This window comes from Triticum dicoccoides, chromosome 3B (genome assembly GCF_002162155.2).
Source record: "Triticum dicoccoides isolate Atlit2015 ecotype Zavitan chromosome 3B, WEW_v2.0, whole genome shotgun sequence".
NCBI classification, from domain to species: Eukaryota; Viridiplantae; Streptophyta; class Magnoliopsida; order Poales; family Poaceae; genus Triticum; species Triticum dicoccoides.
The window spans coordinates 623969091-623989615 of NC_041385.1; the positions used below are offsets into that span (position 1 = coordinate 623969091).

General features: G+C 42.8%; 1 protein-coding gene across 2 annotated transcripts; it reads left to right on the forward strand.

Annotated features, from left to right (window-relative positions):
• Positions 1–748: 748 nt before the first annotated feature.
• LOC119277482 (probable 2-oxoglutarate-dependent dioxygenase At5g05600) lies at positions 749–4679 on the forward strand. Of its 2 annotated transcripts, none has more exons than XM_037558763.1 (4): positions 749–845; positions 1286–1826; positions 3163–3499; positions 4246–4679. In XM_037558763.1, exons 2-4 carry the CDS (start codon positions 1297–1299, stop codon positions 4498–4500), a joined length of 1122 nt encoding a protein of 373 aa, XP_037414660.1. In that variant the 5' UTR covers positions 749–845; positions 1286–1296; the 3' UTR covers positions 4501–4679. The 2 variants fall into 2 exon arrangements, with proteins under 2 accessions (XP_037414660.1, XP_037414659.1); XM_037558762.1 differs by having other exon boundaries at positions 762–845; positions 1282–1826.
• The last annotated feature ends 15846 nt before the right edge of the window (positions 4680–20525 follow it).

Genomic DNA, 20525 nt, shown 5'->3' on the forward strand with positions numbered 1-20525 from the left:
AACAAGTATAGGAAACGGCGCCCACCATCGGGACAACACCGTCCACTCTCACGTGAGGCCCCCGATTGGAACCCTAGGTTCGTAACCAAGTAACAACCACCTGACATTTTAGGCAGGGGCAAACTCACCAAGATGGGACCAAAATATAAATTACTGAGTTTGGAATAAATTTGCTGGGACTGTTTTGATTTGTCGACCCATCTGAATAAATTCAACGAATAGAGTACGTACTACTAGTTCTAATCGGTAGTAATAACAGTACTAGTATTTGACTTTGTCTTGTCAAACCTGAAAACGTGGCGGCACAAATTGTTTGGCTCGTTCGTACCACTGCTGCCGTGAGTTGAACAACATTTAATCAAGTTTGATCCGATCGAGCGGGAGCTAGCTTGCAGCGCGGTATCGCCAGCTGCGTTGTTCTTCTCCCGGCAGGCCGGTCGCCATCAAGCTAGGCGGCCCCCATCTCGCTCGACCGCGACGAATCCCAATTCCCACACAAAAACCACGTTTCTCCCTCCGGCCGCTCCGGTCTGGGTCTGGGCCCCTGCCTTGCCCGTGCTGTGACCCAGCTGTGCGCGCTGCGGCCGGCCGGCCACCCAGATCAGATTGGCTCAGCCGTTCCTCCATGGAAAAGACAAATTAAACAAACCGCAAGAGTTTGCGGCTGATCCGGGCTTTAATCTCTCTCTCTCTCTCTCCCTCTCCCGTCCTATATATACCCCTGTCGTGCGCCGGGTAAGCGAAGAGTTAAGCAGCCGAGGCGCACGTTCCACAGCTCCAGTTCGTCCAAGCTCGAGCACAACACTCGATCGCGGCTTAACTGTCTCCGGTCCTGCACGCCGATCGTACGTGCCTTTCCTAGCTTCTCGATCCCTTGTGCTGTAGCTCGTATCCTCGTGCTAGTCACCGTGTTTAATGGCTATAGCGCCATGAACCATCAAGCTTTCGCTAGCTAGTGGCTGCCCATACCTTCCTCTCGCCATCGGTGCCATGCACGATCGAGATCGACCGTCCACGAGACGTCATCGCTCATCCGTAGCATTCCCATGAGCAGTGCTCGTGCTTTGTCCCCGGCCGTTTAATTCTTCCATCCGTCTCCTCTCCTCTCCTCGTGGTTCATCACTCGTTTAATTGGCTAGCTAGCTATGTTCCCATCGTGTTCGTCTGCTTTGCGTGCATGTGCCGAGACGCGGCTCAGGCCGGCAGCCGGTGTGCGTGTGCATAGTCGTCGGGTTGCCTTTTTCTGTGCCCACTTTTACTCACTCTTTCACTGTTCCATAGGCAGGTGGCAGCGCAATGGCGGACTGCATGCAGGAGTGGCCGGAGCCCATCGTGCGCGTGCAGGCGGTCGCGGAGAGCGGCCTGGCCGCAATCCCGGGCTGCTACGTCAAGCCGCAGCGCGACCGCCCGGCGCAGCAGCACCTGGCCGCCGCCGGCAACGTCCTCCACGAGCCCTCCGACGACAGCATTCCGGTCATCGACCTCAGCGAGCTCCTCGCGGCCGACGACGGCCGCATCGACGGCCTGATCACCGAGGCCGTCGCGGCGGCGTGCCGGGACTGGGGGTTCTTCCAGGTGGTGAACCACGGGGTGGCGCCGGAGCTGATGCGCGCGGTGCGGGAGGCCTGGCGCGGCTTCTTCCAGCTGCCCATCTCGGCGAAGCAGCAGTACGCCAACCAGCCGCGGACGTACGAGGGGTACGGCAGCCGGGTGGGCGTCCAGAAGGGCGGGCCCCTCGACTGGGGGGACTACTACTTCCTCCACCTCGCGCCGGAGGCCGCCAAGAGCCCGGATAAGTACTGGCCGACCAACCCCGGCATCTGCAAGTATGTTCCCGCTGATCCCCGCCTTTTGATTTTTCACAAGATTCTTGCTGGCTACTAGTACTTGCACATGTGCTGATTCGTCTGCATGCATGGTGCCCTCGCTCGGCGGCTGAGAAGTAATTACACGACGACGATTGATCCCACTAGAAATTTGACAAACACCATTGTACTCATTGCAGCTCCTATGAACTTGACTAATTCAAAATTTAAGAACTTTGACTTTCAGTATCTTGTACTCTCTCCGTCCGGGAATACTTTTCATTGAAATGGATGTATCTAGATGTATTTTAGTTTTAGATACATCCATTTTCATCCATTTTGATGACAAGTAATTTCGGACGGAGGGAGTACTTAATATGCGTAGACTAGACTTAAAATTACTACACTTTCGTGAAACATAGTTTAGTTGGATTTTAATAATTATTATAGTTGAACACAAAATAGTGGCCAGAGTTGTGTTTTCAAGTTCAAAGTGGTAAATCTCATAGGGACAAGAATTTAACTTTTTTGTAGTGATTTAAACTCCCTTGAAATTAGTTATAAGCCAGCCATGACGGGATCGATTCTCATCGGGGAATTTAATTAAGTCAAAAGTCTACGATATACTAGAATTTCCCTTAGTAAAAAAGATATACTCCCTTCGATCCATAATAATTGTCGATGGTTTAGTACAACTTTAAGATTACCAGAATCTGTTCCTGGTGAAAATTGAACGACGGTCAACATGAACATACCACAACTCCCCTACCACTGGGCTAGGGAGAACAATATATAATCAACAAATAGAATATGTATATGAGGTGGAGTGACATACCACCCACCATGTCCAAATATTACTAACTCAATCTCCACAAAACTTATGATCAGCGTTTGGCCAGGTTAAATATGAGAACAGTACATTGATATACGTAAATATGTACTGATTGCAGTCCATGTAGACGTGAAAAAGAAAGTATTGATTGCGGTACATGTAGACAGTAGACGTAATAGCCATTGTTACTTAAAAAATAGGGTGTCCACAAAAGGAGATTCATTTCGTGCACCTTTGTCAACATATATGAAATCCAACACGTGCATGGGACGGAAAGTAGGCGAAAGGTTCTTTCATGCAAAAGCGTCAGGGCCGGCCGGCAAGAGTGTGCCGACTACTATTCCAAGCCTGCCAGCTAAGCATAGCAACAGACGGATGTACCCGGTTGACCTAAAAACAACAGTTCTACACGTGCAGAATCACTGTTTTGGTTGTACTTCATTTTCGTCGTCTAGCTTGAAAAAATACACGTACACGTACATGTACTCTCACTGACATGATATGTATGCATGTGTGTGTTTGCAGGGAGGTGTCGGAGGAGTACGGGCGGGAGGTGACGAGGCTGTGCGAGGTGCTGATGACGGTGCTGTCGGCGAGCCTGGGGCTGGAGGAGGCGCGGTTCCAGGAGGAGTTCGGCGGGGCCGAGTGCGGCGCGTGCCTGCGCGCCAACTACTACCCGCGGTGCCCGCAGCCGGACCTCACGCTCGGCCTCTCGGCGCACTCCGACCCGGGCGTCCTCACCGTGCTCCTCGCCGACGAGCACGTCCGCGGCCTGCAGGTCCGCCGCGCCGACGGCGAGTGGGTCACCGTGCAGCCCGTCCGCGACGACGCCTTCATCGTCAACGTCGGCGACCAGATCCAGGTACATACCCATCGTACGTATGATTAGTCTGCATGTGCATGCATGCAAGCGTCTGTATATCCATGTGCCGTTCGGCTTCGAGAAGCAAAAGGCCGATCGGACGTATCTCTTAGCCACACGGTCAGCAGTTAAATAAGCCGTTCCTGGAGTTGACTCAGACTTGCCGGCATGAGAGCTCGCGCGCGCACATGCATGGACGGTGGCCGGCCGGCCATAAAATGCGCCGATTATTATACTCCCTAATACAGTTTTACTAGAACTCATCTAAATGAGATATAATTTGATCTCATTCACTTTTAAAACAAGAACAAATACAACCCACGTCAGCATACACGCATCTTATAGCATCACATCCAATGGCTATAAAAGATGAATGAGATCAAATTATATCTCATCTAGATGAGTTCTAGCAAAACTGTATTATAATCACTCCATTACGGCACTGCATACGTACTTTTGTCTTCTGAAGCAATTACGTGCCTCCCTCGGACGTAGACTCATGCATGTTCTGGCCGGCGGATCACACCACGATCCGTGTACGTAGTACCGAACAACAAGCGCGCACATGCATGCATGCACGGCACGGACAATTAATTCATCGGCATAGCTAGACATTCCATGTGCTGATGTGCATGAGCCATGAACGATACATTGGTGTCAGTAACCTACATATGCTGCTCCGTACTTGTATGTGCCAGTACATCATGAGCTGATTTATTTGTTGGTGTAACTAATTGTGGGTGCAGATATTGAGCAACTCAGTGTACAAGAGCGTGGAGCACCGGGTGATCGTGAACGCCAAGGAGGAGCGCATCTCCCTCGCGCTCTTCTACAACCCGAGAGGGGACGTCCCGATAGCGCCGGCGGCGGAGCTGGTGACGCCGGACCGGCCGTCCCTCTACCCCCCGATGACCTTCGACGAGTACAGGGTGTACATAAGGAAGAACGGGCCCAGGGGCAAGGCGCAGCTGGAGGGCTTCAAGGGCCAAGCCGTCAATTAATTAACCGGGTCTTGCAGCGTGTATGATTAATCTGATGGCAAATAACTCATGCATGTATGAGCGCTAGCCCCTACATATGATATGTGTACGTGTGGCTAAACTGCATGCCGACTCGTGTAGTAGTATGTCCTGTATGATATGTGTACCCCAATCAAAATTAAAGGACGATATGCTATGCATATATGCTGATTATATTGGCATTTTGATCCAATCTATCACCTTCTTTCTAAAAACCGACGTCGTTCTTGCGTACAACTGAGCACTGAACTAATCTCGAGAACCGCATCATGCGTATATATGCGCTTTCCATGCATGCATGCATGGTACTCCCTCCGTTTCTAAATGTAAGTCTTTGTAGAGATTCAACTATAAACCACATACGAATGTATATAGATACATTTTATGTTTAGATTTATTCATTTTGCTTCGTATGTAGTTTACCTAGTGAAATCTCTATAAAGACTTATATTTAGGAACGGAGGGAGTACTACGAAATGTACCGAGCTTCATATCTGGAATATTACTTGAGATATCACCGAATATAAACATGTACTGCACTGCATGGGTGATATCACAAGTAATATTCCGTCACGCCAGTCATGGGCACGTGCACATCACATCGGATCTGTACAAAAGATGGATGAAGGAGCTGCACTTGGAACATTGGCTCGGCCGGCCGCTTACTCCAAAGTCCAAACCAACTGCTCTGAGATATGCATGTTCAATCTAACTTTCTACTGTACATAACGACTAGCCACACATGGGCTACAGTGAAAAAATAGTGACCTGTCACTTCTCGGTCGGTTCTCCATGGATGAGTTGACGACCCATGACCCAGCTCAGCCCATCGATGGCCATGCTTATCGACGGTGAGAATGCCCAGCAGCTGACAGCAAAGCTCAGCTACGTAGGTGTCGGGACAAGGACGAGACGTTTGCCGCCCTGGAATTATTCGGACCAAAGTCGCACACGTGCGCAATGGGAAAAAGGAAAGACCACTGAGCAGACAGACATGCAAATTAGTACACTCTACAGTGGAAGAAAGCGGGGCTAAAGTTGGGCAGCAAATCCGGCCACAACACGTACTACATAGAAGAAACAGGCCAAAAGCACACCACTTTTCTTGGTTCCCGCGTAGCTACCTACATGATGCCTGACTATAGCTTAGCCCCGCCGGCCGGCCGACCGATCGACCGATAAGTCGCCCATCAACACGTGTTCTAATTGTGACTCGACCATCACTCACGGCTCAGCTCAGATATGCATGCTGCTGGGCTCAGATATGCATGCTCCTGCATGGCCGCATGCATATATATCCGGCCCAGTGCTACGTACTGTGTCGTGCCTTTCACTGTTGGAAAGAGCATCCAAACATTCTTTTAGCTTATCTGTATCCATTTGTTCCTTTTCTTGTTTGGGCTACTAGCAAGTGTGTCGAGCTACTGAGTTCATTAAGAACTTTTATGCGGGTGGCCCGAGATCATGCAAAACAAGAAGAAGAAAAATCGTGTGAGAAGGTTGCAGGAGTTGTTGCTACCGCACACAAAAAATGAAGTGTTTGTTACTAAAAAAAATGAAGTTTTTTTTTTGTAAAATGTAATGGCCCCATATGAAGTTTATAAAATTTTAGTTCAAAATAGTTTAAATCTTATCACGAGTAAATACACTTTGCCAGATTCCCATTCACTTTGACTATGGAGGCAATGCTCAGTGGTGAAAGTAACTTGGTTACCTCATCCTACAAAAATAACGAATATGTTCGGAAATTAGTTGATAGGGATCCATCCTAAACTTAAGGCTCAAATCCGGGTGAGAGTATGAGCTATATGTAACTGTAGAAATGGTTGTGTATTTAACATCATGAGAGCTTCCGTTTTGTTTTTTTAGGCTATCTACAAAACTATCAATTGGACCCGCTTGTGATCCTATCTTTAACATGCGACGGCGTGGGAGCTCACGGCTTTTAGATGCAACCAATAGGAATCAGTTGCCCTGGATATGTCCAACCATTGTGCGGTGGTTCGGATTACTGAAGCGTGAGAGTATCTTATAATATCTCTTTCACTTTGTTGGGCTAACCTTGTATGTACTCCCTCCGTTTTTATTACTCTGCATATTAGATTTGACCAAAGTGAAAGTTCATAAAGTTTAACCAAGTTTATAGAAAAAAATATGAATAGTTACAATAACAAATATGTATGATGTGAAAGTATATTCAATAAGAAATCTGATGGTATTGATCTGTTATTGTATATGTTAGTGTTTTTGTCTATAAACTTTGTCAAAGTTTACGAAGTTTGACTTTGACCAAAGCTAATATGCTGAGTAAATAAAAACAGAGGAAGAAATTTTTTAAGCCTTTTGTTTCACACTATTTGGTTGTTGACACTTTACAATAATAAAGGCCATGTGCATCGGCCGCTAAAGAGGTTGGGTTCTTTCTTTCTTCTTTTTCCAAAATAATAATAATAGAGTCCACAAAGAAATGCATCCAGGGCATGTTTGAGACTACTCCACTCCATCGAAACAAGCTACACTCCGTCAAATTCCCTTTAGAGCAGTTTCATCTATGAGTTGCAGCTACACCATAGAGTAGTTTAGTCTGTTTGTCTTCCAGCTCGACAACTATAAGAAAGGAAAATCGGTGGGAAACGTCTATTGGGGGTTGCGTGATGTGGGGAGAAAACGAAGGGGTATCTACTTACCAGTGGCGGAGATGGGTAATTTTTTTCCCAACTCCACGAAGACTTTTTGAACTAGAGTTTTGGGAGCACCCCTAGAAGAATTTCACGAAAAGATGAGAGTTGTACCCCTAGATTCTAGTTTTTTTAGCGGGACATTGTTGATCCATCTCATTCGGCTTGAGTTTTTTTATATCGAAGCTGGATTTTAAGAAGCGGAACGGTCCCAAATAGACCCCTAATACATAACAGGGCCTTTGGAGTTTTCTCCAAACTTGTCATTTACTCTCTCTGTTCATAAATATAAGATGTTTTGAATATTTTGATATGGACTACATACTGACTAAAATATATCTATATACATCTAATTCAGGAAAAGTTAGAATACCTTATATTTATGAACGGAGGGAGTAGCTTTTTGCTAGAGGAATACCCAGCACTCCCTCGAACATTTGTGAATGCACAGGCATGCTTGCTTCGTGCTATGTAGTGGAGCGAGGTGTAACTCATTTTTCCTTTCAAAGAAGAACATGTTACGAACATGGGATTTCCTATTGCAAATTACCCGGTGAATTTGCAGAACATGGTCACCGGCTGCTATGATCCAGAACCTGATGGTTGAATTTATTCTGAAGACAGAATAAAGCAACCACCAGTAACCAAGATGGAATAAAGCAACACCATGGCATGCACCAAAACTACCAGAAAATTCTTTTGTCCAATCATTCTGAGGTTTGACTTGATTTTCTCCATAGAAGTTTTCTTTTGTGGTTTTGTCCGAGTGCCAGAATCATGATCGTTTGAGAGTACTCCAGATACGAATCTGGTACACCTGTAAAATAAATTGAATGAATTTTTTACCGAGCATCACAAAGCTGGATTATGCAGTTCGACGAGTATCAATCGGTTGACTAAACTAGAAATCGTCATCGCAGACGCAAGCATGTGTGCTCGTCCAATTGCACGGGGCCACGACCATATATATGCTGCATATAAGATTAACTACTATATATATTCTTCTAAAGGTCTGTCTACGTCTCAGTCGACTAAGACTTCGCGAAGTCTCAGTCGGCTGACGTCATCAGTACCAGATTTGGCCCGTTTTACCTCCCTCCCTGTTGGGTTTTAATTTCCCCCGTGATGGGCTTGTGGTGTGGGCTTTGTTTGTTTGTCCTTTTTAGAGCAGTGATGACCGTAGGGTGTGGAGGCACACACAGCACACAAACAAACTTTGTGCGCCTCATATCATCACACTATTTTATGTTTCTTCAGAAAAAATGGTGTTCAGAGCTAGCTAACTGAACCATGTTGTTCACTGTTCGTGGAGTTGTTTAGAGAAACTTATAGATGTTTTAGACCTCTTCCTAGTTTCAACAAGAGTGCATAAACACGGTTCACTTTGATAGTTAACCTCCCTGCCCCTTAATTAGCTAGTTAACAAACTTCACGTATTAGCTAGTTAAAACTTCAGCAAAGAGTACAGAGCCACGGCGACGTAGCTAGTTAACTTTCTATGCTAGCTAGTTAATTTCCTGTATCAACTAGAACTCACCAAAAAAAAGATGACTATCTATAGAAAAAGGTTACAAACCAATGTAGCAACTTCTTCAAAAGAGCAAACCGTGACACAGTTTCTACATGATATCCTCTCTCTTCTAACTCTGGATCTTCAAGGCACTGATCTCTGCCTTCTTTCCGTTGTCTGTCGTTTTCAGGGGCCTTCCTTCGTCATCCATGTCAGTGCCCGTGCGCTGCTGTATTCACAAATGAATATGAGACAATAGTGTTGTAAACAGAGAGACTGGACAACATAAACAAGGCAGAAAACTAAGGATAGGAACCGGGCGGACATTATAGCCACTTTTCATTGTGAAGTTTAGACGCGATGACCAAAGGTACTTTGAACTTTTTGGCAAATCAGACAGTTTTAGTTCCTTTCATCAATGGTTTTTGCCGCAAAAATAATAATAATAAACACCAGCATATATCTCATGAACAGAATGGAGGTAACAACGGAATTGACGACAACAAAACTTAAAACAGTTAAAATAAAAACAGGTTATATGCCACATGTTGGTTGTCAGAAAACTTTTTATTAGGATACACAGGACAAACAAACCTCACCAGCTAGGCAGCTACTATATATTGTGCACAAAAGAGTACAGACTTGTCTAGGTCGCTTCAATAAGGGCGTCTACTGCCATCCGACAGTCCAGGATTTGGGAGTCAGTTTTTAGTAGCGATTTGTTATCTGTTATCTTAGGCGGGGCATTGCCAAGCCTAAAAAAACCTGACTACCGAAAAACAGGGGCACCGTCCTGAACAGCCACAACCATACCAGCTGAAAAAATGCTGGATTACAAGGTAAGTGATAAAAACATTTGAACTAGAATGTGCAACTAAAAAGCAAAATCTTGGAAACTTCACAAAAAGTCTAACAACAAAACCATTAGAAATGAACTTTAACACAAAATATGCTCACGGATCCTCATATATTCCCGAGAGTGTATTGTGATCCATTGTATTTAGCTGACATGTTCTCAACTCTACTTCAGGAATACACAAAATTTTAGTGATTGCTTGTGTTAAAAAACAGGACAAAATGAACAGCAAAATAATATAGTGCACACACGCACACACGCACACACACTCCCGCCGCCCACTGACAAAACAAAAATGTCAGTCCAGTCAAGGCGCAACACTTGCAGTTGTAAGCGTAATGTTGGACATGCAACTACCAATCACCCTCTCTCGCTCCTCTCCCGCGACACACTAACAAAACAAAATGTCAGTTGCAGTCGTTTGCTAGACATGCAGTTGCAGCCAGGGCGACACTTGTAGTTGGAAGCCAAGTGTCAGACATGCAACTGCACATCACCTTCTCTCGCCGCCCACTGACAAAAACAAAAACATCAACTGCAGTCAGGGCCGAAAATTATAGTTGCAAGCCTATTGTCGGACATGCAACTACCCCCTCCCCCAGAGAAATGATATCAATATCCTACTGATTCGCAAAAGGTTTCAGCAAAGATCTGAAGATAAAAATCACACACAAAAAAGGGGACACCCCTACATGCCACAGCTTGAAGAAAAATGACACGAAAAGAATTGGCTAAAATCCTGGAGCCGATTATATGGTTGAAGCTATTAATCTACACTTGATACAAACAAAAAGACCCAAATCTCCTCAGATCTACGGTGTAGCAACAACAAACAAACAAAAACAGATGGAAAAAGAAGGTAGGGGAAACTTACTCCACCAGCAGCAGCGGCCATCCTCTCTCGTTGGGCGTGCAGCACGTCAATCTGTTCGTTGAAGAAGCCTTGGAGCTCGGCGTCTCTTCTTCCCCTGCGGAGTTCTTCCGATTTGAGACTGGGGAATGGAGAGAGACAAAGTGGATTGAGCGCTATCTGTCCCTTCCTCTCTTTAATGCGGCCAAAAAAAGAAAAAAAGAGGACAAAAGGCCCGCCCGAACACTTGCCCAACCCACACAAGCAAAACGCTCACGCGGGACCGCGGTTCGACAAAAAAACAGGAAACGGGCCGGTCCGCGCCTTAGACAGGCCTAAACAAGGGACAAAGCGCCCCAGCGCGAATCTACAAACAACCAAAGATCGAACGGTTAGTCTCAATTGACTGATTTTTAGCAATTCCGTTCTTCTAAAAAATAGGTTAATTACAAGGTACAAACACCAGGTGTCCTGGATAGCCAGATTGACTAATTTATCCATGGTCAACCATTTCGAAGATCCTTCAGGATGGTCTGACAATGCGGTTACTCTATGCTCAGACTTGTTAAAAGGTGGCGGCTAGCTGGATACTTTTTCGACCAACCGTCATGTTAGCATATCCTAATAGTTTTTTTTTGTGTGTGTGTGCATCATCTGGGAGCTTTACTAATGAAGGGACAGAAATACAATCGGAAGCCAGCAGGCTAATCAGAGCGTATCATTGGGCTAATTAAACTAAGTTCCTAGAAGAAAAGGTACTGTAGTTGATTATTTTGAGTTGATTGGTTTGTCAAAGGTTCGATTGGGGAAGATACTATTCCATTTCTTTTTTTTTTCTTTTTTTTTGCATGGTAATATGTGTCTCATTCATATCATAAAGAACAAAGTACAAGTCACGTAAGAACCGACATGACAAAACTGAAAAGATAGCAGAACATCTCTGATCTTCACACTAACGTCCGTCACCTGCCTCCGGCACCACCACAGCAGCCACCGAAAAAAAGAATGATGGATCACCTCCTCATCCGAGCTCGACGCGGCTCCATCGCTGATATTCAGCTTTGCGGACCTCCAAGGTGGGAAAACCGGTTTGAATTTGTCTTTGGAGGAAGGATCGAATTGTTGATTATTCATACCACTTCCAATTTATCAGGCGCAAATGCAGCAAATGGAGTTTGCATTACCGCGACAAGATCATTGTTGGGCGAACATTTATAGTAATAGGCCGAACATAGCACTCCCTCCGTTTCACTTTACAAGTCCTACGTGTATATCTAGGTTGTCAATTTTATCACCCTAATATAAACTATGTAACACAAAAATTATACCTTGTGAAAATAGAACATCTGAAGTTTATAATGGTATATTTTTTGTTTAATATATGACTTGTATTAGGTTGGTCAAACTGACAACCTAGGGGTACACGCACGCCCTATAAACGAAAAGAGATGGAGCCAACTTCAACTGCCCACAATCAGAGGAGGTGGCCTAGATAACCCTTTCACAGAGGACGAGGTTTGGGAAGCGATCAAGGCCTCGCCGGCGGAAAAGGCTCCGGGACCGGACGGCTTCATTGGAGTCTTCTTCCGTAGCTGTTGGCAAATCATCAAGCACGACATCATGAGGGCTTTCCACCAGTTCTACTGTATAGCCGACGACGATCTTGCCGCGCTCAACTCCGCCCTGGTGGTTCTGATCCCAAAGAAGGACGGTGCAACAACAGTTTCAGATTTCAGGCCCATTAGTCTAGTCCACTCCATAGCTAAGCTGATCACCAAGGTCCTCTCCATGCGCCTCTCCAACGTCATCGACTCCATCATCTCACCGGCACAATCTGCCTTCCTGGCAAAGAAGAGCACACACGACAGGTTCCTCTATGTCCAAAGTGCAGTTCGAGCGCTACATAGGAAGAAGACACTGGCATTGCTTATCAAACTAGACATCGCAAAAGCTTTTGATAATGTCTCCTGGGAATACCTACTCGAACTTCTCCAAGCCCTAGGCTTCTCAGCTAGATGGCGCGACTGGATCACTATGCTTCTATCGACATCGACCTCCTACTTCTTGCTTAACAGCGCGGAGGGCAAGAAAATTTTGCACTGTAGAGGGCTTAGACAAGGTGACCCGCTGTCACCACTCCTTTTCATCATTGCCATAGACCCGCTGCACCGACTCCTCCAACGCGCCATGGAACTTGGCGAGCTTGACTCGCTTCCAGGCAGGGATCTGTCGATGCGGGTGAGCCTATATGCAGACGACGCCATCATCTTTGCCAACCCAGTGAAAGAGGAGATCGATACGCTCATGAACATCATCCACAACTTCGGGCATGCTTCAGGACTTAAAGTAAACATGCTGAAATCTTCTATCACTGCCATAAGATGTGACCACATTGACCTGCAGCAGGTGCTTCAGAACTTTGGAGGACAGCAAGATCACTTCCCCCTGCGCTACCTTGGGCTGCCAGTCACCATCTCCACGCTACGGATTGTGCACATGTAGTTCATTCTAGATAGAGTCAGAGCTCGGCTGGCAGGCTGGAAAGGACATCTCTTGTCAATTGCAGGGAGGAGAGTTCTCGTCAGAAGTGTGTTAAGTGCACTACCAACCTTCGCCCTGCCCGTTCTGAAGGTGCCAAAGAAGATTCTGGCCGAAGTGGACAAGATCAGATGGCGTTTCCTGTGGGCTCAAGATGAAGAGATCAGTGACGGAAAGTGCAAAGTAAGCTGGCCGGTGGTGTGCACTCCGATCGACAAGGGTGGCCTCGGCATCTCAAACCTGCATCGATTCAGCCGTGCACTCAGGCTTAGGTGGCTCTGGTTCTCTTGGATCACACCCAACAGACCCTGGGTTGGGATGCAGCTACCATGTGACCAAGGAGACAAAGACCTTTTCAATGCTTCAACAACGGTGGCACTGGGAGATGGGAAGACGGCGAGCTTCTGGGACAGCTCCTGGACAGGTGTTGGAGCACTAAAATTGGAATTCCCTGACCTCCACAAACACTCAAGGAGAAAGAATAGGACAGTACATGCAGCAATCCTCAATGACAATTGGATCCAGGACCTTTCCCATGGAAACACACAACATCTATGGCCAGAAGTGATCCGACTGAACAGATGGCTAATCTCGAGAAACCTGAATCTAAATGAGCAGCTGCGAGACACCATTCAGTGGAAGCACACGGCCTCGGGGTCTTTCTCCACCAGTTCGGCATACAACTGCCAATTCCAAGGAATGATCACGACCAGCTTCAGAAAGATGCCTTGGCAATCATGGGCACCGGCCATTGTTGAGGAAATCGTTAACTGGTAGCTTCTCGGTTAGCTGGTGAGTAGAGGATTAATCGTCTAATCGGCAAGTTAATCGGCCATTTAATCAATTAATTGGACGATTTATCGGTTTATAGGCTACTCGGTTATCCTACGAGTAGGGATTAATCGGCAAGTTAACTGGTTAGTCGGATGAATTCTTGAACAGGGGCACCGGCATGGCTCAAGTTTACGGTCTGGCTACTCCTCAAAAACAGGCTTTGGAGTAACGACCGGCTGCAGAGAAGAGGATGGCCAAATGAATATTTCTGCCAATTCTGCCTCAGAAACTTGGAAACCTCACACCACTTGTTTTGGTAGTGCCCCTTCTCATTAGCAATCTGGGAAAAAACTGCTCAACGCCGCGGATGCACCTCCCTGCACCCCACAGTTTGGAAGCACAAGAACAAGGCCGTGGAGATCATCGAAAAAATGATTAGCGAAGCCGCGCATGAGCAAAAAAAGGGCATCAAGACAATGATCATTCTGCTACTGGGAAGCATTTGGCAGCAGCGCAACGAATGCACTTTCTGACATAAGATAGCAAATCATACAGAAACACTAGCAAGCATCATAAGAACCATCGAGCTATGGCGCCAAGCTGGAGCGACGCACCTGAGCACCCGTTCTGGGACCCCCCCCCCCAAGAGTTTTTTCTCTACCAGCGTAGCCAAGGGCTACTTGTTTTGTGTCTCCCTTTTCAGCTCTTTTTTTTTCTCTCCTTGATCGCTAGATCAAACACCACCTTAAATGTTTTTCCCGCCTGCTTCCTGCTATGATTTCAATATATGCCAACCAGCAGCTGGTCCGTTCAAAAAAAAGAAAAGAGATGGAGTAACTGCATTCTCTCTACCGGGCCCATGACATATATTATTGCCATGTACACAATTGGAGCACAAGTAAACATATACGGCCCAGGAAATACTATTTGCCAGGAGACCTTCTATACCACCAAAGTGCTCTTATGAGCTCGAGCTTACATAAACCCATGCAACTGTAAAATCCGAAAAATATATTAAATAAATTCAGAAAAATATATGACGACAAACATCGATGTGTGATTCATCTGCGTGCAAATTTTTGTGATGAAATGCCATTCTTGGAGGTCTTGGCAAAAAGAACAAAATTCGTTCGCTAAAATGCTTCGTAAAACAATCTTTCTGGAGCATCGATGTTCCCCCCAAACCTCTGCAAATGTTATTCCATCGCGAAAATTTGCATGCATACGAAAAACACATCAACTTTCGACCAGGCCTGTGCAACCCGACCCCACCCCTGCCCCATGCAGTGGGCTAGAGTCCCATTCACCTCGCAGCAACCCCACACCCCACTGCCCGGCTTCCGGCTGGGCCCTGTGCGGGCAGGGAGCATCTATTTTTTCATCTTTTAACTTTGAAAAAAGTTCCCAAATTTGAATAAATATTCGGGATTTCAAAAAATGCTCACAAAAAAGAAATCCATATTTTGTAGAAATCATAATTTTGAGAATTGTTCTATAGTCCAGTAAATGTTCACATATTCAAAAAATGTTCCTTGATTTGGAAAAATGTTAAGAAATTTGAAAAATCCTAGACTTAGTAAAATCAAAAATTTAAAAAGTGGCCTGGAATTTTAAAAAATATGCTAAATTTTAAATAGAATCATGAATGTGAGTTACTTTTCTGAATTTCAAAAAAAATTCATGAATTTGAAAAAAATCGCATAGAAATGTGTAACAATTTAATACAGTAAAACCACACCTAATCCATGTCGTCTCAGGCCTCCTCATTTCTGGCCGCTCATTTTCTGATTTGAGCATTTCTGGTCGTCAAATTTGGTGTATATAGCGATCTTCTAGTCTCCTTTCAATTAATGGCCCAGCTGTTCTCATGGGCTGCCCCAGAAGACGAAACTGAGACCTGGGTAAACTGGGCATGATTTCTCAACCCATTTATCTGCGCTCCTAAAAAAAATATTCGTTTGAGATCCAGACGAGGCGCTCGCGGAAGACAAACAGATAGTGCAACCAATTTCCAAAAAAAATGCAATCGATATGGTCGTGTTTGCTTTTGGCCAAAAAAAAAGTGTGAATAGGTGTGTCCTTTTGTAGCCTTGCTATTGAAAAAATAAACATTTCGTCTAATGCCTCTATATTTCTACCTTGAAAAAAACGAGCGCACTTCATAATTTTATTTTATTTTCACGATATAAATTCCTATGATTCTATCATCATAGCCGACGGTGAAAATTCTTGGCGGCTGCGCCAGGGCTATATCTCACTTATAGCGAGATGTATGACCGGCCTGCTGAAGGTTCCTCCTTGCTCGCTACAGGACAAGCCCAATCCATTTCGTTCGATCGCAGCTACCCCCTCGCTGAGTGCGACCCATTCGCTTCTCCAGTTCCTGTAGGCTTTCTTTGGATTTTTTTTCTCTCTCTCCAATTTTATAGTTTTCAACCGGTTTACTTCATTATTTATCGGTTTTCACTGTTTCCTTTCTTTTCTTTTAGTTTTTCTTGTCTTTTTTGTTTCTTTCTTTTCCTTCTATCTTCACCGATTGTCTTCCAGTTTTTTCTTTAATATAATTTTTTTACTTGTTTTCTTTCGTCCTTCATTCTACTTTGGTTTTCTTTGTTTATATATTTATTTTTCATTTTCTTTGGCTTACATTTTTGTTCAACACATGTTAAATTTTTCCATACAAATTCAAAAATATTCATATACATCAGAAACAGTTTTCATATACCAGTTCAAAAAATTTAAATACATGATTATCATTTTCCAAAAAGTTATATATTCTTATATCTTCTTTTTTTCCATACACATTGTACATGTTTTAATACATATCTAATTCATTTTTCTTATACACGTTTCACATTTTTTGAATAGAAGATTAATTTTTTTAATACATGGTTAACATTTTTCCATACACATTATTAACATTTTTCAATGTTTGATTAACATTTTTTAAATACAGGATTAACAAATTTTGATATATAGTTAACATTTTTTCCATAGCATTGTAAACATTTATTAAATGCTTGTTCAATATTTTTCAAATACAAGATTTTTTTAATGCTTGATCATCAGTGTTTGAATACACATTTAAAATTTATCAAATTCTTATTAATATTTTTCAAATACAATATTAATATTTTTTTAATACATGATCAACATTTTTTATATACGCATTTAATATTTTTAGGTGCTTGACTAATCTTTTTTAAATACAAGATTAATTTTTTAATACACAATGAACATTTTTCAAATGCTTGTTTATCAAATTTCAAATACAAGATTAACATTTTTAAATTACTTGATTAACATTTTTTTAAAATATGTGATCAAATGTTTTCATACACATTTGTATTTTTTGTGTATAGTTTTTGTGTACATGATAAACATTTACGATCTGTTACAGCACATCCCATGCGCTAGCCCCGATAGCTCACAGTACCTGGTCTTAGCAAGGCAACCAGGGTTCGAACGATGGGGCTCCCTTTTCCCCTTTTCAATAGTGTTCCTGTATAAACGCATCATGTGTTGGCCCTAAAGCAGGCGGATGATGTGTGAAAATGATACATAGGCACACCCTTGCTGGTGCCTATGAAAGGAAGATCCTATGTACGCTCTTTGCGTCAAAGAGCTGATGCTTTGCATGGGGGCGGCTCGCCTGGGCCGGCCCATATGACGTTCGTGAGCTGGAAAATGGAAAAACGACAAAAACTGAGTGCGCCTATGTAAATGCTTGATCAATATTTTTCAAATACAAGATTATTTTTAATGCATGATCATCAGTTTTTGAATACAAATTTAAAATTTATCAAATGCTTATTAATATTTTTTAATACATGATCAACATTTTTTCTATACACATTTAATATTTTCAGGTGCTTGACTAATCTTTTTTTAAATACAAGATTAATTTTTTAATACACAATGAACATTTTTCATATGCTTGTTTATCAATTTTCAAATACAAGATTAAGATTTTTTTTAAAATGCTTGATTAACATTTTTTTTAAATATGTGATCAAATTTTTTCATACACATTTGTATTTTTCTGTATATTTTTTGTGTACATGATAAACATTTACGATCTGTTACAGCATATCCCATGCGCTAGCCCCGATAGCTAACAGTACCCGGTCCTAGCGAGGCAACCAGGGTTCGAACCATGGGGCTCCCTTTTCCCCTTTTCAGTAGTGTTTCTGTATAAACGCATCATGTGTTGGCCCTAAAGCAGGCGGATGATGTGTGAAAATGATACATAGGCACACCCTGGCTGGTGCCTATAAAAGGGTGATCCTATGTGACGCTCTTTGCGTCAAAGAGCTGATGCTTCGCATGGGGGCGGCTCGCCTGGGCCGGCCCATTTGACGTTCGTGAGCTGGAAAATGGAAAAACGACAAAAACTGAGAGCGCCTATGTAAATACTTGATCAACATTTTTCAAATACAAGATTTTTTTAATGCATGATCATCAGTTTTTGAATACACATTTAAAATTTATCAAATGCTTATTAATATTTTTCAAATAAAATACTAATATTTTTTAATACATGATAAACATTTTTTCTATACGCATTTAATATTTTTAGGTGCTTGACTAATCCTTTTTAAATACAAGATTAATTTTTTAATACACAATAAACATTTTTTTTCAAATGCTTGTTTATCAATTTTCAAAACAAGATTAATTTTTTTAATGCTTGATTAACATTTTTTAAATATGTGATCAAATTTTTTCATACACATTTGTATTTTTCTGTATATTTTCTGTGTACATGATACACATTTACGATCTGTTACCGCACATCCCGCCCCGATAGCTAACAGTACCCAGTCCTAGCGAGGCAACCAGGGTTCGAACCATGGGGCTCCCTTTTCCCCTTTTCAGTAGTGTTCCTGTATAAACGCATTGCGCGTTGGCCCTAAAGCAGGCAGATGATATGTGAAAACGATACATAGGCACACCCTGGTGCTTGTGCCAGCCGCTACGACAGGATAGCTCTTGTGCTAGATAGACAACGCAACACATAAAGAAACGGACAACAGTGGTCAAAAGCTGAACGTTCGCCCTCCAGCTATTGATAATGGTCGCTAGCCACTGTAACTCTAGTATATCTACGTCTCAAATGGCAGCCCCTTCAGTATGAACTATAAGCAGGAGCAGATTTAAACTTTATAGCAATTTTGAACGTGAATTTCCCTTTTCTAAAAGGTAAATATATTTTGAAACGCGAATTTTCAAAATTGCGAACAAATTTAAAAACTCAAACATTTTATGAACAAGCGCCTTTTTTGGGATTCTCCAAAGAAATGAAAAGGGTTACAAACATTTTTTACAAAATATGAACATTTTCCGAAATTATGAAAAAATTGTCAAAATACGAACATTTTTTGAATTTGCGAACAAAATTTGAAAAAAATGAACATTTTTTACAAAATGTGGAAAGCTGGAACATTTTCTGGATTTGCGACAAATGTTCATGTTTCTTTGTGCACAAACTTTGAAAGTGGGCACACTTTCAAAAATTGTTCGGGAATATTTTTTAACTCTGTGAACAAATTTTGAAAGTGGGCACACTTTTAAAAATTGTTGGGGAATATGTAGATTTGTTGACTTTGTGAAAAAAGATTGAAAGTGGATTCCAGACATTTTCGAAACGTGAACATTTTTACAATTGTTGAGCAAAATTTGAAAGTGGAACATTTATTGAAATTCCTGAACATTTTTTGAATTTGCAAATATATTTTCAAAACATGAACATTTCTAAAATTTATGTACGATTTTGAAAATGTGAACATTTATTGAAATTCCAGAACATTTTTTCGATTTGCAAATATATATTCAAAACATGAACATTTTAACAAATTTTGCAAGTGGGACCATTTTCAGATTTTTTTTAAAACATAAACATTTTAAAATCAAATTCTATATAGAAAATTTTGGAACATTTTTTATAAGAAGCGAGCAAATATTTGGAATACTAATTCTTCTGGTATTTCTTAACAAAATTTCAAAATAGAAACATTTTTTAATATGTACAAAATCTAAAAAGTGGATACATTTTTTAATTTCTTAAAATTGGTTGGGAAAGAAAAATAAACTTGAAAAATGAGAGTTAAATAGAAAAGGAGCTGAAAGAAAAGAAAAGGTGAAACAAAGAAGAATAAAAATGACAAAAGGAAAGGAAAATAAAAGAGATGAACTAAAAAGAATGTAAAAGAGAAAGAAGCGGGGAAAAATCCGGTTTGGGAACCTTCTAGAAGGTTCCCAAAACCGGGAAAACCGGCTGGAACTTTCCAGAACGTTCCCAAAACCAGGATCGATGCAACGCACCCCAGTCTTTTAGATGGGCTGGCCGGCCTCGGTGGATACCTGTGCGGCTCGGCGACAAATTGACCCAGAACGCGTCAAGTAGGAGAATCCCCTATGAAATTAGTCCATTTGCAAAGAGGAAAAGGTTGGGTCTGGACGGGAAGAAAGTTGGATTTGCCCACATTTGTCTTTAAGGCCGAAACACATCACATGAGAGAGAGAAGCATACCGTAACTTATTTTGGCCTTTTTTCCTAGAAAAAAGGCAGACAAAAGAAGACAAAATAATAACGAAAGAAAGAAGCACATATCTTTTTCTCAAGAAAAGAGTAGAGATCTCATCAACATCAGCAGCACGACCTGCTGGAGGGAAATGTTAAAAAAGGCGGTGGTTTCGGGTGTAACCTACGTGCATTTTCTTTTCCATGCTTTCCGTGCTCTCCCTCGCTTTTGTTGTCCTCTCAAAGTAAACCGCGGCTAAAGCGACCGATGCGTGCAA

Excerpts from the sequence above, each read along its gene's own strand:
- LOC119277482 (XM_037558763.1), top strand. The coding sequence starts at position 1,297 with ATGGCGGACTGCATGCAGGAGTGGCCGGAGCCCATCGTGCGCGTGCAG. Across the intron at positions 1,827-3,162 it reads ACCAACCCCGGCATCTGCAA|GGAGGTGTCGGAGGAGTACG; the intron begins GTATGTTCCCGC and ends GTGTGTTTGCAG. Across the intron at positions 3,500-4,245 it reads ACGTCGGCGACCAGATCCAG|ATATTGAGCAACTCAGTGTA; the intron begins GTACATACCCAT and ends TTGTGGGTGCAG.